We start from the raw sequence: 18,124 nt of genomic DNA on the forward strand, positions 1-18,124 counted from the left end.
TTCCCATGAAAATTTATTCTTTCCACGCTGGCAGATCTGCGGGTAACAGCTAGTAAAAGTAGTGAACAAAAATCATACACACTAATAAATATTAAAACGTTCCGTTACACGTTTTCATTCAGAAAAAAATAAACAAAAAAAAGCGCGTTGATTAATTAACAAACCAGTTTCTCATCCAAATCAAATCTAACGCAAAATTAAAACTTCGTGAAATTTTGATTAAAAAAATACCGCCGAACACCCGGGCGGGATAAAAATTTCGCACCGCGAGCGTCACGAGTTACGCAATACGCGACTTCGAAACATATTTTTGGGACATATTTCACGTCTGGCCAAATTTAATAAACTGACATTTGACATGCTTTTAGTTGTTTTAAAATATAGGCCTTTATGTTAGTTATTGTCGGCTATAATATCGGAATTCTGTCTGTGTGCATTTTATTGAAAATGCATGGAATACGCAGATTTCAATTTTTTGTTATGAAAACGCAGACACTTATGAACATCGTTAAAATAAATGTTTAAACCTCGGAAATTATATACGTTTGTTTTGTTTAAGTACTTATTTTGGAAAAAAAAATAGAATTATATAATAATAAATAAATAAAATCTTTATTTTGCCAAAACATTATACCTTACATAACTATGTACATTGCCTCTTAAACTGGAAAAACTCTGTACCTTAAGAGAGATCCAATAACAGAAAAGGCGAAAACAAAAATTTTGATAAGGGATAGCCATAGTACGTAAGCTTTATGTTTACAAAATGCACTATGTAGTGTATATGTATGCATCCTCTTATTTCATATTGTATAATTACTTCTTGGTATAAAATAAATATACAATTTTGATGTATAGATTAGAGAAAAGATTACAAATTATAAAAGAGGTTAGAATAATCTAGTACGTGAGGCAAGCGCACCTTTATATCATGTACCTATGTATTGAAAAAACGTCAAAATGACAAACAGATTGTGTTATACATTGCTTGTAATGCATGAGCACTATCTTGTGTTAAGTTTGCGATCGCGCATTATAGTGAGTTCATTGCGATTCAGTCGCCAGTGCCGAGTGTAGTGCAGTTACATATTGTAAGAAAAGCGACGACACGTGTTCTGATACAAATCATCTACTATTTCCTTTCTAGTCTCTCTTACCTGTTATATATATGGATATGTTGTTAAGGATATACTCCTTTTAACCTACTTAGTAAAAATAGAAATGGTACATACTTACATATTGAAAATATAAAAAAAACCATCATAATAAAATACATGTAGTAAAGAGCAGACAAAGGATATGAAGAATTAGTTCTTTCATGAGGAGAGAAATAACAGAAGATAATAAAATGACAAAAAACGCAAAAGTTAAAAAAAGGAATTAAGAAAGGATTACGTTCGATATCCCCGAACAAAGAACGGTAACTTTCAAATAATATCATAATCATAATCTATATATATAAAATTCTCGTGTCACAGTTTTCGTTGCCATACTCCTCCGAAACGGCTTGACCGATTCCTCTGAAATTTGGTAAGCATATTGGGTAGGTCTGAGAATCGGCCAACATCTATTTTTTATCCCGATATTCCTACGGGATACGGACTTACGCGGGTGAAACCGCGGGGCGCAGCTAGTATACTATAATAATGGTATCCTCAATATTGTAAACATTATAAAATTTTCAACGACAAAACCAAACTTCTCTCACAACATCTTAGAAATACAAAATCGTAGATGGCGGAGCTAATGCACCATTTCTAGTAAAAATACTTCAAAGTCTACCATATAAATGCTCTCCTTTCTTCGAATAAACATCATACGTCGGTATAACCTGAGGTTATTCACCCTTTTTCACATTGAAAAATGATTTTTCTTTTACAAAGTTGTTGGTTCAAACGGAGGTATTGATAAAGTGCAATTAGCTTTATTATGTTGATATGAAGTCTTTATAATAAGAGAGTTTTAATAACTGCTTCTTTTTTATTCGTAGACTAGCTGCGCCCCGCGGTTTCGACCGCGTTAGTCCGTATCCCGTAGGAATATCGGGATAAAAATTTGCCTATAATATGTTATTCCAGTTGTCCAGCTGTCTATGTACCAAATTTCATTGCAGTCGGTTCAGTAGTTGTTGCATGGAAGAGTAACACACACACATCTTTACGAACTTTCGCATTTATAATATTAGAAGGAAGTAGGATATGTATTATTTTTTTTTGTTTCTTAGTAAATGTATAATTTTATTTTGGGAACGGTTTACCAACAGAATAATAAATAAAAGAGATATTTCACTAAACATCTGATAGGAGTAACGAAGTTAGTTATAATTGATATGTTATTATCATCATCAGCCCATATATGTTCCCACTACGGGGACACGGGCCTCCTATGAGGGTTCAGGCCATAATCCACCACGCTGGCCAAGTGCGGGTTGGCAGATGTCACATGCCGTCGAACTTTTGATTCTTGGACATGCCGGTTTCCTCACGATGTTTTCCTTCACCGTTTTGATATGTAATTTACTTTAATTAACGATTTAGTTTTTTTATTCATTCGTTTAGCACATTATTAGACACTTCGTTAAATAAATATAATAATGAATGAATATTCTTGTTTATAATATTCATTCAATTCGAATATTAATTCACAAGAAATATGGTTACAAACAAAGCGCTAATAATAATAAAAACGGAACACCTCACCCACTGAACCGATTCGGATGAAATTTAGTCCAACCGTCATAGGATATACAGACATACAGACACTCGCATTCATAACATTATAAGCCATTATTGGAAAGCATCACATTCTTTTAAACAATATATAGAAAAAACATAACACAAAGAAGGAAACTTATCCAAATAACCCAACTAACCGAACCAAAATATTTTGCTGGATGAAAAAATAAACCGATCGCCTTCATAACGATAACTTTGCTGGTATCTTACTTCGAGATCAACGCAAACGTTCTTCCGCGGGAGACACGGCTCTAGAGAAAATATTTTCCACCATATCGACTGTTGCTGTTGATTTATCACTTGTTTTTATTAAAGCCCCGATAGCTCTTGAGTCGGTGTTTACATAACATTTGGATTTTCGATTCGGTGAATGCGATTGAGTGAATTGGGAAACAATAGAAAATATGTAAGGCAGCGACTGTTCTGTTATTATTGATTGTATGTGCAGGTTTTACGTCGTCGTCTTTCACATACAGTCTGTACTAATATTATAAAACTGAAGAGTTTGTTTCTTGGAACGCACTAATCTCAAGAACTACTGGTCCGATTTGAAAAATTCTTTCAGTGTTAGATAGCCCATTTATTGAGGAAGGTCAAGGCTATATATGTACCACGGGTGAAGTCAGGGCGAATCACTAGGTCAGTCAAGAATAAGTGTAGTAGTTTCAACCAAATACTTAAAAACAGCGTATCACCAGCGGCTCCTGTCATGTGTTCATGTCATCTATACATCTAGTTGCAGGCCGTCCTACGCTGCGCCGTCCTTCCTCCATCGTTAGTAGAAATAAACAATATTCTTTTTGAAGCTCACGGTACAAAGCAGAGTAAGATTGTTTTCTGCCTTCAACAATACTTTTCTGCAATATAACTGTTTTGTAAAAGGTGACAGTAGGTCCCCTGAACGTAGTCTTAATTCGGGATTTTTCTGAAAGCTTTCAATGATTCATTATTATTTTAAATACCAGGGTATACGCTATGTTCAAGCAAAAATGTCACTGGGTCTTGTTAGTAAATTATCTGTAAGTATATTATGAAAACGGTCTAGTATTTTAGTTAGTTTCTTAATGTATGATATATACTCATTAATTTTCGGACTTGTAACGTTTTCTCAAATCAAATACATAAAATTCCTATAAAGCGTTTTATACTGAAACTGGAGCACCATAGTACATATAAGTAGATAGTTACAGAGCGATTCTCCAACAAATTATCACCAAAAGCTCATCTGCACCCCGGGATCGGAAATTCGAGATAAATCTCCATCAATCGCTTACATTGTCCCAATACAGCTAGCTACAATCCGACTTCAAAGGCACCAAAGAGCTATCCATGTCGAAGTAAGTGGTTTACCGCGCCAACGCTTTATTTGGCTTTCCTCTGTAATTTGAAACAATTTCGCAAGCACTATAATGATCCTAAAAATACAACGCAATCTATACTTAATTGCGGAGAAAATAACGTGTAATTTACATTGTCCCTTTGTAAAAAATCTGTCACAGTTTTGTAGAAATTATCGAACACGTAGCTATAAAAATGCAATCAATGGTGCGAAAAAAAAAAACATTTTCCCTTACAAAGGATATGTCGACATAAGATTGCTTCTCAGTGATATTCAAAATCTTTTAAAACAATGTAGTTATTTATCTACTATATAAAAATAAGTCGGGTTTTCCTTCCTGACGTTGGAAAGGTCTCGGGCTCCGTGAGGTTTATAGCAAAAATTGGCGAAACGGAGGTTGCCGGGTTTGCTAGTTACCTATAAATAATACATACTATACTTGAATAACTTCTGCCTTTTTATTTTTTAAAGCATAAATAAATTGCCAAAAAAACATATTACAAATTACTTTCGAAGGGACCGAATAATCATCTCATTCCATCAGCTGTGCTCACTGTCTGGTTACATATGACCCGGTCACATGATATGAAGAACATTTCGCTTCGGCATTGGGGCAGCATAGAGGATGTTACCATACCGTCAGACGATCGGCACGAAATAGCAGCATATGCTACTGGCCCCACATAGCGTATGTGGGAGGCCCATGGTCCTAACCCTTTCCAATTCATTCGTTTATTCCTATCCCTTATCCCTTAAAAGTGGGCAACGCATTTGCTAATGCACATGGGCGGTTGTAATCGCTCACCATCAGGTGGACCACTAGCTCGGTTACCCGCTATTAAATAAAAAAAAATACATATGAGCTAATATTTGTAATACGCATATCAAAATAAATTGAAAAATGTAAACTATATTAAACTTTTCGCAGTGCAATATCATAATAGTATATTTTATTTCGTAGATTAAATGCACAGAAATATACATTTATTGAAAGATTTTAATTGAAAATTCATGTACAGATTGTTCAATGGTTTATTGGCATGAAGACAAACAGTATGAATTGCTTTCGCATTTATTATATTAGAAGAAATGAGTATCATCCCTTACGAGTAATATAACATACATACATCTATACAACTATAATCCTTAACGTTTATAATTAAAGAAAAAATCAATAAATTAATAAATGAAATCGAAACACACATAATCTTATTGGAATATTATCTTATACCTTATGATAATAATAATTGTAAATCGAATGAATTTAAATTGAATTTATTAATCGCTTTTCAGAAATAAGAAAACTCAGCGCTAAGTAAAGAGGCTGTATGTTGAATACAATAAAATTCGGGAAATGAGACCACACACAGAACACATAGTATAAAAATCAAATACCCAGATCTATTCCAATTATGAATCTAAAATCGCTATACAGTTTGGTCCCAAAATCGGCACTGCCGCGCACTAAATAAACAGTTAATCCCGCACCATAGTCCATTCAGCCTAGAACCAGCTCAGATCATTAAGCACTATGCGGTTTGTTTCAACGCATAGCGTGACATTTACTTATGCAGCAGTGAGTGTGGCACGGTATTTCAATTTAATAGCTTTCGGCACGCTGCTTTGTCCCACGTCACTAGGCAATGAGCATCACGCCGTGTCACGCGTTGATTCTGTCTTACGTGACAATTGAGGTTATGATTGAATAACTTACAATATCATATTATATTAATTTTTATTATAAGTGCAAAAATCAGCACTACAAACAAACAAAAATCTAATAAAACGGAGTGTTTAATTTGTCATATTCCTATCAGGGTAATTACACAAACAAAGACAATAATTCGTTTATTGTTTTTTAGTTCTAATTTAATACGTCTATTTGTTTTAGCTTAAATATATATTTTTTAGATTAATTTATGAAAATAATACCAAACTTCACCGTCCTTTCATATAAAATACATTTTTATACACGTTATATTCAACAACTTTAGGTAGCTCTTTTAGTTCACATTACAATAAATCATTCATTTAAATTGTATTATATAAATTTGTGTAGCTTTATAGTCAATAAAATAAAGCCTTGAATTTACTGGCTACGAAATGCAGGTACATTCAGTTTGATGCCTTTTTAGCAGATTTAAATGCCATTTATTCATATTATTATTACGTATGCTGAAGTTTAGTATACTTTACAGTTACCACGTTCGCATAGAAAGTATTTTCTAACGTAAAACATTATTTATAAATCGCGTTTTAAATTCGTTAAAAAAACTTCAATATCTAATATGATTACTTGTGTTTGCTTCACAGCGAATTTTATAAAGCTAACATAAAAAATCATCTAGTTTTATATATCTTCTAGTATGAAATTAAGTTATGCAATAGCGAGTTACAGTTTCTGCTGCAATTTCAATTTAAAGGCTTTCGAAACGTATCTCGCTTCAGTTTACAGTCATAATGAAATTGTCACGCTGGTAATTGACTGCGTGTTTGATTCTGTCATGCGTGACATTTTAGCTTAACTTCGGGGCTACATACGAAATTTGTTGTGGTTAATTTCTTAGCTACCTTTATATGATACTAGTATCAGGTATATTTGTCACAGATTATCATATGTCATAATAATCATTATCGTATTGTATATAAAATACAAACAAATCCTGTTTATAAATATAATAAAATCTAAACAATCGAATAATGTATAACTGTTCAACGTTGTGAAATAACAATTCATCCATATGTTTCATGATATCAATTGATATTGAAATCAATGTTTCAAAAGCAGACCACACCACTATTTTGTAAAGCTATCAAATAAACTACATGTTATATGCAAAAGTGAATGCCCGTGACATCAGAATCAACAAATTATACATTTGTAGATGTATAATCTGTTTCACTGATCGAATATCTTAAGAGATAAGTAGTTAGTTTATTTTTTAATGAGGGAGGAGTAGTGGGGAGGGGGCAAATGTTCACAGGATATAATCGCTTACCATCAGGTTAACCATCAATTTCCAGCTATAACATAATAAGAGCCTAGATCCTGTCGAATCAACCCTCAGTTTTTTGTGAGAATTGATCCCTCAGCATTACGCTCTCTCGTTGGTTACATGATACTGTCATATATATAGCACCATCATGTTGTGGCTTATCAAGTAATGTAATGTTTGTGCTAAACATTGATTAATCAAAATAAATTAATAACTTTTCATGGTACCAACTATGTAGTCTATTACCTTAGGGTAGAACTTATCAAAATCCTTTCTTATCCTACATCATAGTGACTATCTGCATGGCAAACTTCAGCTCGTTCGGTCCAGTAGTTTGGACTATGAGTTATTTATTAGCCTTTGCGTTGTATATTACTAGCTTGCCCGCGGCTTCCAACGCATTATATTCGGGGTTGTTTAATAGATATTATTATACATATCTTCGTCTGAAATCTATCTATAAAAAAACCCAAAAAATCCGTTGCACATTGTTAAAGATTGAAGCATATATACATATACACACATAGGGACACAGGGACAGACAGAGAAAGCGCCTTTATCTCATACTATGTAGTGAACACTAAGATATTGAACGCGACTAAAAAATATTTTCCCCGCATTCAAATATCGATATTATCTAAATGAGTGCGTCTGACAGACTACAATTTGTCATACTAATCATCCGCAAGCCTCACATCATTTGTAATCAGTGGCAGGTGATGCCTAACCAACGCTGCGGTAATTACAATTTCATGGATATGTATTATACCTTATTTCCAAACCCCTGTGAGGATTTTAAATGATATTAATGGAGGGTTTTAGGACTTTGATCGGGATGGAAATTAGGATGTCAATGCACTGTTATTTTTAAATGTCCCAAATTTAGTCATAATGAAATCCAATAACAGCTTTTTCAAAGGGCCGTTTCCTTTCTCTTCCATGACTATTTCTTCCTCTCAGTCGTCAATCCTTTCTTATCCCTATCCCTTAGAAGCGGGTAGCGCATTCACATAGGCACTGCCTCTGCGAATGTTCATGGGCGGCGGTGATCGCTTACCATCATGCAAATCACCGACCCAGTTGCCCGCTTATGGCATAAAAAAGAGGCTATCCTGGGAGTACGTAGTCAAATTTATTCTAAAGCCATTGTCAATTAAGTGTAATCCTTCCTACTAATATTACTAATGCGAAAGTTTGTAAGGATATGTGTTTGTTGCTCTTTCATGCAAAAACTACGGAGCCGATTGTAATGAAATTTGGTATGTAGACAGCTGGACAACTAGAATAACATATAGGCTTTTTATCTCAATACTCCTACGGAATATGGACTTACGCGGGTGAAATCGCTGGGCGCAGCTAGCGCTCTATCACGAGTAATTATCATTTTTCGTCGACAATTAGCCTCTATTGGTCGTATCTTCTTCTATTCCTTTAAATGAAGCGTAATTAAAGACAAAAAACGTAATATAAAACTATACTGCTAGCTTAAACTAGCTCGTTATAGCATATAATATACATAACAATCTGTCTCATCTATTTATTTAATACTGTATTGCACACAGATGATAAAGAAATATTAGCAAAATCAAACGCAAGAGTACCAGGTATACTACAGGTAACAAAAATGTTGAAAAACTTATATCAAAGGGCTCTCGTGTAAAATAAATTCTCTAACCCAAAAGTGTAAGTTCGATATTCCGTATTGGCCTTTCCGATAAATTTATTTTATTCCTCGAAGTGACTATTCATAACTCCAGCGGACGAATATGTTATTCATACAGTGACTGAGATAAATACTGACTTTTTTCGTTTTTGATTCATGAAAACGCATGTTGAAATACATAAAACAAAAGTTTTATTCATAAATAACTTTCGAATCGGAGTACTTTTGTACTCTTATTTACATGAATGGATATAAGCTGGTTTAATAATGGGAATACAGTTATGAAAGAAAGTACTTTTTGTTGTAGCTACACGCATAAGTTAATACAGAAACAATACATATAAACAATAAAAAAACAAAACCTTTAAAAAACAAAGAAGTTAGAGATGTTTTTCTCGTGAAAGAATTTTTTTTTTATGTCATAGCGGGCAACTGAGCTGGTGGTTCGCATGATGGTAAGCGATCACAACCGCCCATGAACATTCGCAAAGGTAGTGCCTCTACGAATGTGCTGCCCGCTTTTATGGGGAAAGAGAAAAGGAAAGGATTAAAGATTGGAAAGAAGGAATGGACTGGGATGGGTGAGGAAAAGGAAACGGGCCGGCTCCCCCACTCGCCGCACGAAACACAGTGGCATGCCAGTATTTCACGCCGGTTTTCTGTGGGGGTGTGGTACTTCCCCGGTGCGAGCTGGCCCAATTCGTGCCGTGAAAATTTTTGCAATCGTTTCATTAGTTACTTTACTTTTATTATTTAGATTACCTCGGTCAAACAAAGTCTGACCACGCTGTCCAAGTGCGAATTTAATAGATAAAATTAAAACTCGTAGGAAGCTTACGGTTTATTAATTTTTTTAACTATTTATAACGATTTTATTTTTTATTTATTTATTTATTCACACCAAATAGAACTTACTACCATAACAGGATATTATCCTAATTCGACAGAGTTCTTTTATAAAAAAAAAGTAAAATTTAATCGAAATCGAGTTTATTCGAAATTTATATATAAAAAAAAATATAGTGAATATGATTTTAGTTTTATAACTTTTAATGTTAAACATTTTGTACTATGAACTTTTTCTAGTCACACAGGCAATAATATATTTCTTATATAATCTTTATACGTTAGAACCCTAAGTTCCTTGTACTTATCCTAAACTACATTCCTACTTTAAACCCTTTCCTAATATAAGCTGTTGGTTTTCCAAGTGAAATAAACAAATTAAACTGAATAAAAATCTTTAATCAATCAATCGGTCAAACGACTGTACAATATAATCATATATGATATATCTTCATACACAGGCATTAGTATTTAAGTATTAGAACAGATTTCATTAGTACAAAAATAAAATTGTTTTTTTTTTACAATATATTTTCCGATGTGAAACCTTATAAGGTTTGTAACAACGCTCACAGTTGCATTAACGCCGTTTGTTATTCGGAAGACAGAAGAAAGATGTACCTTACTAAACTCTATACGCTTTAAAGGTATAGGTACACTTTAAATAAATTCATTGAAATGTTAAAGCTGAGCCGTAAATACTGTTCTGAGAAGTAATTTCCCCCGCGACTGCCAAAATTTTGTAACCCCTGAATTATTCTGGAGACTTGCAAATGTAGTCAGTAAAACATTTAGACACGTTGATAAATTATGACCGAATATTTATTCCTGGTTTGCAATCGTATCTCATTTCGACCAAAAATTTCATCTATATGTATGAATTGTATAATAAGCAGTCATTCTTTATACTAGCTGCGCCCCGCGGTTTCACCTGCATAAGTACGTATCCCGTAAAAATATCGGGACAAAAAGTTGCCTATATGTTATGCTAGTTGTCCAGCTGTCTGCGTACCAAATTTAATTTCAATCGCTTCAGTAGTTTTTGCGTGAGAGTAACACACACACACACACACACATCCTTACAAACTTTCGCATTTATTATATGAGCAGGATATAAACAATAACTATGCTATTAAAAGAAAATGCAGAGATCAAAAGATTGAACGACGTTTTTTAGGTCATCGTCGACAATGGTGCGACCGCCTGATGGTAAGCGCTAACGCGTAAGGCCGATTGCAGACCTTACGCCTCTACAAATGGACATAACAACAGCACAAAAAAAGAATATACAAACGACCTATTATTATCCGTTTATGTATATATTTCTCTCCATAAAAAATTCTTGTCCTATGCTATCTATAAGGATGCTCAACTATATAATACAACTATAAATTTCACAACGATAACTTACATAAAACATTAAGCTTTACAGCCGCAAGCTTATATAATTGATCTTACAAGATTATGTTACAGCAGATGTTATTAAAACTACCTTGATAGTGCTCTACGACTAAGTAATAACTTGAGATAACTTCCAACTTACCTGCAAGTTATATTAATCTCAAATATGGAATGCCGAGTACGTTTTAATATTAGAAACAAACCGCAAAGTGAGTATCTAGACTGTTATTAACTAAATGCCTTCGACTTTATAAAGTTGAGCAATACAAGTACGCAGATATTACTAAGCTTTAGTAAAGGTAAAAACAATTATGAATTAAATGCTATCCTTTTTACCGGGTTGTCTGGGACAGGGGAAATATTGCTCTTAGCAATAAGAACACCATACATGATATTTCTATTATGTCTCTTGTTGTAATATTGTATTTAGTGTGCATCAAATTTTATTCATCCTACTAATATTATAAATGCGAAAGTTTGTAAGAATGTGTGCGTGTTTGTTGCTTGTTGCTCTTTCGCGAAAACGACTGAACCGATTGTAATGGAATTTGGTACGTATACAATTGGACAACTGGAATAACATATAGGCTACTTTTATCCCGATATTCTTACGGGATACGGACTTACACAGGTGAGACCGCGGGGCGCTGCTAGTTGATTTATAAACAATATATATGTAATAAATATAGTAAATAATTTATGACTTAAAATCTCATAGCACCAAATAATAATCGCTGTCCGTAAATATTTTATAGGTATTTACAAAACGACTGTACCGTTTTCGATTATACTTGGGTCATTTTACAGCGGGGAAGGTACCACACCCCACAAAAGGACAGCGTGATATTGTCAGCCCGCATCCTTTTCCTCTCCTTTCATAGTGCATTCGTTTATTCCCGTCCTCTTTCCTTTCCTTGCGGCGGCTTGAGCGGTATTTGATTATGCCCGTTTATGTCCCAAGATAAAGATATACTGTATGAATAATATACAGTTCGACATACTTATTAGCTGTTCGACCCAAATTTCGGAGTGACCTGATGTGAAAATAAAAAATAATGTCTAATTAGTGAGAACTCAATTTATGAGTAAGATGTCAGAAAAAATATATGATACCAGATCATAAATATTAAGAAGCTCAGAAACATGTAATTAGTATATTGTTTAAGTCTTTCTTAGAATTATCACAAAAGATTATTGATATATATATACAAAGAGACTAATAAACAACAAGTTTTTTTATTCGTAATTACTATTTATAAAATGTACTAACTCTTACCTAACCTAACCACAAACTTTATCTATGAGTCCCATTAACATTATTTAACTAAATCAGGGATATGTTTCAAAGCCTATACGTCCCTTGGGAAGAAAACTTAGTATTTTAGTATAATTCTCTATACGCAGACTTAGTAACTAGATCAACAGGTTTATTAAACCCATTTTATTATTATTCGAATTATATAGAATAATGTTCCATGCACAGAAATGACCAGTATCGGAATTCAAAAAGGGTTTATAAAGTCGTTTAAATTCGAGATCATTAAAAATCTCTTGATTTCCTATCGCTAATAGAAATCTTCAGACAATCTCTGCTTGACAGAGATGTATTGAAACGTTGGGACAATAAAAACTAGTAATTCAATTCCAGCGAGCTCTAGTACGTAGCGAAGTTTACATTGCATTTCTTCTAGATATACATTAGAGGATTATTATAATCTGTATGTTTGTCTGTCTAGTACAGTAATAACTAATAATAGACACATAACATTCATAATTATCAGCCCATATATGTTCCCACAGCTGGGACACAGGCCTCCTATGGGGGTTCAGGCCATAATCCACCACGCTGGCCAAGTGCAGGTTGGCAGATGCCACGTGTCGTCGAACTTTTGATTCTTGGACATGCCGGTTCTTCACGATGTTTTCCTTCACCGTTTTAAGCAGTGGTGATGTTATCCACATGTGCAGATAAATTGCAAAATCAATTTATTTCCTGCACGCTCGCCTGGTCTCGAACCCAGACTCGATCGATTTTGACGTCCGAGGTTGCCACCACAGAGCCACCACTGCTTACATAACATTACATACTAATTATTATGCAATTTTAACTCATCATCATCATTTTGATTTTTGAAGTGAAACTTCTTTAGAATCGTTGTGTTTTCAAACCTGATGCAACGGAAAAAACGACAGGTAAGAGACACAAATACGAAAATGTTTAGAATGAAGCCAGCAAAGAATGAGACAGAAATACACATACTACGATTTACTGAAGTTTCACTTCTATCGTGTGTGAATTGCACACACACCTTTTTTTGTTTATTTGCTAAGCATTTATTGTTGACAATTACTTCAAATTATGGACTAAGATTAGAATTTGTATCAAATGTTATATCCATTAAATCCTGCATCTCAATGCTTACATCAAATCGCTATCTGCTCTTCAACTCACTTTGTCCTTACCTTATTCAGTATCTATCAATTCCATATAATGAAATACTTACATTTGGTTATATAAGTTTGGAGTTACCGCAACTGGAGTCCCTCGATGCTAAGCAGTGAATTTAGTGAATACGGATCGTTCGAGATTAACCTAGTTGGTGATCGATCCACTGGGCAACGCTAGGGCTGTCAATTGAGATATTATTAACCTTAAGAGATGCAAAAAAGTGCTTTATTGATGACTTAAATAGGCACATAACGATTCTCTTTAATTATTAAAAAAAAACATTTTTTATAATCCTACTAATATTATAAATGCGAAAGTTTGTAAGGATGTGTGTGTGTGTGTTTGTTACTCTTTCACGCAAAATCTACTGAAGCGATTGCAATGAAATATGGTTAGATAGCTGGACAACTAGAATAACATATAGGCAACTTTTTATCCCGATATTCTTACGGGATACGGACTTACGCGGGTGAAACCGCGGGGCACAGCTTGTTTTATATTTTGCAATAGATCCGCTATTGTAAATATTATCAACAAAGTTATCGCGTGCTCCTTGAGAATGTTTAAACTTATTTCTACCCAATTTATTTATACTAGGGTCCGTGGTACATGATACATTTTCCACATATTTCTACTAATAATTTTGTAATAATCTGTAGAACCATACTCAAACATTCTCTGTACAACGATTACGCAATAATTACTGCAGCCAGAGCTTCCTATTATTAAAACCGCTCTAATTGAGAAACGAGTTTGAAGCAGCAGTATTTTAAGTTTGAGCAAGATAGCAGGCTATTGACCTAAAAATTTGCAAATGGGACAACTAGCGAGCGGCCATTATTTATTCCTTTTTTTTTCTTATTAGTGAAATCATTATATTATTATATTTATTGTTACTTTACTGAGGCAACCCTAAGTGATATTTTATAGAGATTATCGGTTATCGCTTTAGAACTTAATATCACTCGATAATTGCGCATATTTACTTTGTCTTTGACCGCAATGTTTAGTGCAATTCTCATTATAAAATGAAGGCTACATTTCCCATTCAAGCTTTAATTAACTCTCTGTAGATTATTGTACATTTACTTTTTACTGTCATATTTTAATATCATTTGATTGCAAGGCAAGTATATACACTTGTCTAAAACACTTGTTTTAGGCAGTTAAATAAACACAGCGGTATGTGTAAAACTTTATTAAGTAACAAATCATGTTCAACCCAACAAACCTATGTGAATTGTCACATAAACACGTCATCTGGCAGAGTATGTCCAGGGACCTCGGCTATTGACCGATCGTCCTCGAACGTCACCATTTTATCACGTTTGTCCCTTCGAGTTTTTTCCCCGAAACTGCTTATAGCACAGAAATCATTACCCGTACCACTTAAGTTGAACTCACTCAGACTTCTTGGAACGAAATATTCGACGCAGCGATCAGCGTGTCCGGCTGAACGGCGCGCTGGCGTGTTCCTCTGGAAACTTTCCTCGCCGTACGCTGCCGACTTCCTCCTCGGCAAGCTATTAAATTTCGTCGGATTAGTGCTGTCTATCTTGAAACTAACTTGGGGTCGCTTCTCGTGGCAATTTATTGACGGCCCATCGGCCGTCTCCCTATGTCAGGAAACTAGAGTCATTGATATCTTGTCGTCGCACGCTTCGACGCTGTGGACAGCCCGCGATTTGGCACTGCCCATAGATAGCGCAGTAAAACCCCGCACGGCTACACTCATATCCTCTTGGATTAAATTGAAACACATCGCGACAACGACTATACCCACTAGTATATAAATACAACACACACCCACAGCAATGTCCTCAGCTTTCGCTGATACCGTGCTAGCGTATAAACCGGGTTTCAAATGCCCAAAGCCGATCGTTGCGAGACTGGATAGGGAAAAATAACACCCGTCTATTAGATTCCATTTTTCCGTCGCGTGGAATACAAATGTACCTAACGCTATGTACAAAGCGATTAATAGTAGACTAAGTAAAATTGGCACTCTCGTGTGGTCCCGACATGTCCAATGGTAGCCTCCTCTGAAGCTATCTAGGTTAAGTGCGGCTTGGAATGGCGTACGTTTTTGTCGATCGTACAATTTTTCTTTTCTGTCGCAGTCTGTTATTCTGGGTATGGCGTATCTGCTCAAACAGTCCGCTTTTGCGTGGAAGTCTCCGCTTCTGAGCCGCGTTGGACACACTTTAGAGTAGAGGGACCGAAAGTTCCTGGCGAGTGCTTCACCGATGGTGGAAAGGTACAGCATGATGAGGGGTATACCGACACACGCGTAGACAATAGCTACCACCTTCCCGGTTGAAGACTTTGGAGCAACGTTGCCGTGACCTGTAGAACAATGAAGAAAGTTATAGTAGTATATAAGTATTGCATAGTGCCATACTTATAAATTTACACCTACATCTACTCCTATCGAATTTGTTTAATGAAACCTATTTTCATTCTAAATTCGCTAAGAGTCGTTTATTCTTCTATGTGTAATATAAAAATATATAAAATTGAGAATATCATATTTGAAGTAAATTAAATACAAATACAGACAATAAAATTCTCACTATAAACATAAAATATGAAATTCTACGTTTGAATATAATAAATTCATTTACAACATGAATGGAGTGCTTAATCGTTTTATTTTCATGATAAATATTTTCCCAATTTTTAATCGCCGTGTCTAACAGTTGCGAATTTTATTAAATAAAACAGGAAAACATGTTTATAGATATCGTGGCGCCATCATAAAACTGCCTATTACTCATTCGAGATATACGACTAAACATAAATTAATGTATCGTAAAATATATATTTTTTATTGACTTCCATTGTTTCTTTTTTCATAATACTAGGTATTATGAAAAGAAGGTACCCGGTCATTTGAAAAACTAGCGGAGACACAGATCCAACAAGCAGAGATCTCTTAAGAAATTTATAATATGTAGTGTGACTCCAGCCGCAGTCTGTCCATAAGTGCTCTAAAATACAACCCTGGGCAGTCCACGGTCGATGTTGTTTTTATTATTAATATTTTTATCGATTATTTTCATATTTTTTTGGTTCTGTTAGCCTAGGTTTATTTTTTTATAAGTCTAAATATATATAACTCTAAGGACTAACTGACATCAACGCACAACCCAAATCACTGGACGGATCGGGCTGAACTATGTACAAGCATAAAACTCTTCAGATTTTTTTTAAAGGTTAAGGTAATATAATACTCACCAATCGTTGTTATTAAGGTCAAGGCGTAAAGAAAACTCCCTGCAAACGTCCATCGGTACTCCGCGTCGTCGTAATGCGCGTGACTTCCCACATCCACCCCCCTCACCGACTTCATCAGTATATTCTGGAAGTCCATTAACTCCTTCGCTGCTAGCTTCGTCCAATTTTCCTTGTAAAGTATATTCAAGTCTTCTGTTATCGACCACAACTTTTCCACAGTCTTCGAGCGCAAATCTCCGCTCTCCTGAGTGCTGAGGTTCGGTTTTGACTCTGCTACGGCTGTTTCTTCTATTACCGTGTTCCCTTCTATAGCTAGAAAGAGGAATCCTCCTAAGAGATTGTATGTGAGTACTAAGAAACATATTGCTAGGCATGTGAGTGGGGAAGCGCGGCGTTTGTGCGCGCATTTGCAGCAGAACAGTCTGGAATCTTCTATTCGGTCGAAGCAACAGTTTGGCTCCTCTATGAGTTCATTTTTTCGGTAAGCGCGCTTCGTCTCGCGGCTCCCTTCCTCTATCATCGTGGTTACTGACACATCCTTTATCGGATCTTGTATTTCTTATCGTGAATCCTCCTTGTCCTCATTTTGTTGACCTCTTTGTAGTTTCATCTGGAACAAATAGATACGGGTGAATTGGGATACCTTTAATTTATCGTCTTTGTTGACTACATACAATACGTTGTGAAGACAAGATAAAAATTATTTTATTTATGATTCTTAATGCAAATCATCCCTGGATTCATGATGTCGAATTTTAGATCCGAATAATTGTGACGTCTTGGGTCGATCTCGAGAAAAGGTTAAATAAATAATATTTTATTGAATCGGAATGATATGAAAGCAGACCCTATTTGCATGTAGAAAAATTAATCATTGAAACATGTGTGAAAATATGCATTCACCCCCTACCCCCACGGGGATACGGGCCTCCACACACAAATTAATATTCGAATCATAGACATATATAATACGTTCATATGTATCAATGTTTTCGAATAAATTTCATACGCACGTTTCTGTTAACAAACCCTTCGTTTCGGTGTAAAACGAATTTATAATACGCTACAAACAAATTAAATTCCTATTGAATGAAAAATATTGCAAACATTATTCGCACTGAAATACATATACATTGAAGTTTGCGAAAACAAATATTCATCAACTGCATTCGAAAAAACATCTGTTAAAACTCGTTGAAAAACTGTTCGCTAACTTCATGGTATAATGGCTGTGAAGCAAAACAGCAGAGGTAAAGTATTGATGCAAAAAGTTGTATCACCAGAGGGCATCTTTTAGGGTAACCGAAAGTAACACAATAAATTGTGACAACCCCTTGTGAATTGGACTCGATATGGTGAAAACTTTTTAATGCTATGAACACTATTTCCTTCTGTTAAAGTTCAATTCAAAACAAAAATTGTGAGGATATTTGAACAAACTCGTTTCAAAGGGTTGCA

General features: G+C 34.9%; 1 protein-coding gene across 1 annotated transcript; it reads right to left on the reverse strand.

The window, feature by feature from the left end:
- Positions 1-14,638: 14,638 nt before the first annotated feature.
- LOC119836253 (TWiK family of potassium channels protein 18-like) lies at positions 14,639-17,270 on the reverse strand. Its single transcript, XM_038361532.1, has 2 exons — positions 16,667-17,270; positions 14,639-15,775 (listed from the first exon to the last, which is right to left on the reverse strand). The coding sequence occupies exons 1-2, from the start codon at positions 17,184-17,186 to the stop codon at positions 15,051-15,053; spliced, it is 1,245 nt and encodes a 414-aa protein (XP_038217460.1). The 5' UTR covers positions 17,187-17,270; the 3' UTR covers positions 14,639-15,050.
- Between the last annotated feature and the right edge of the window lie 854 nt (positions 17,271-18,124).

The sequence above is a fragment of the Zerene cesonia genome, chromosome 23 (genome assembly GCF_012273895.1).
Source record: "Zerene cesonia ecotype Mississippi chromosome 23, Zerene_cesonia_1.1, whole genome shotgun sequence".
Classification (NCBI taxonomy): domain Eukaryota; kingdom Metazoa; phylum Arthropoda; class Insecta; order Lepidoptera; family Pieridae; genus Zerene; species Zerene cesonia.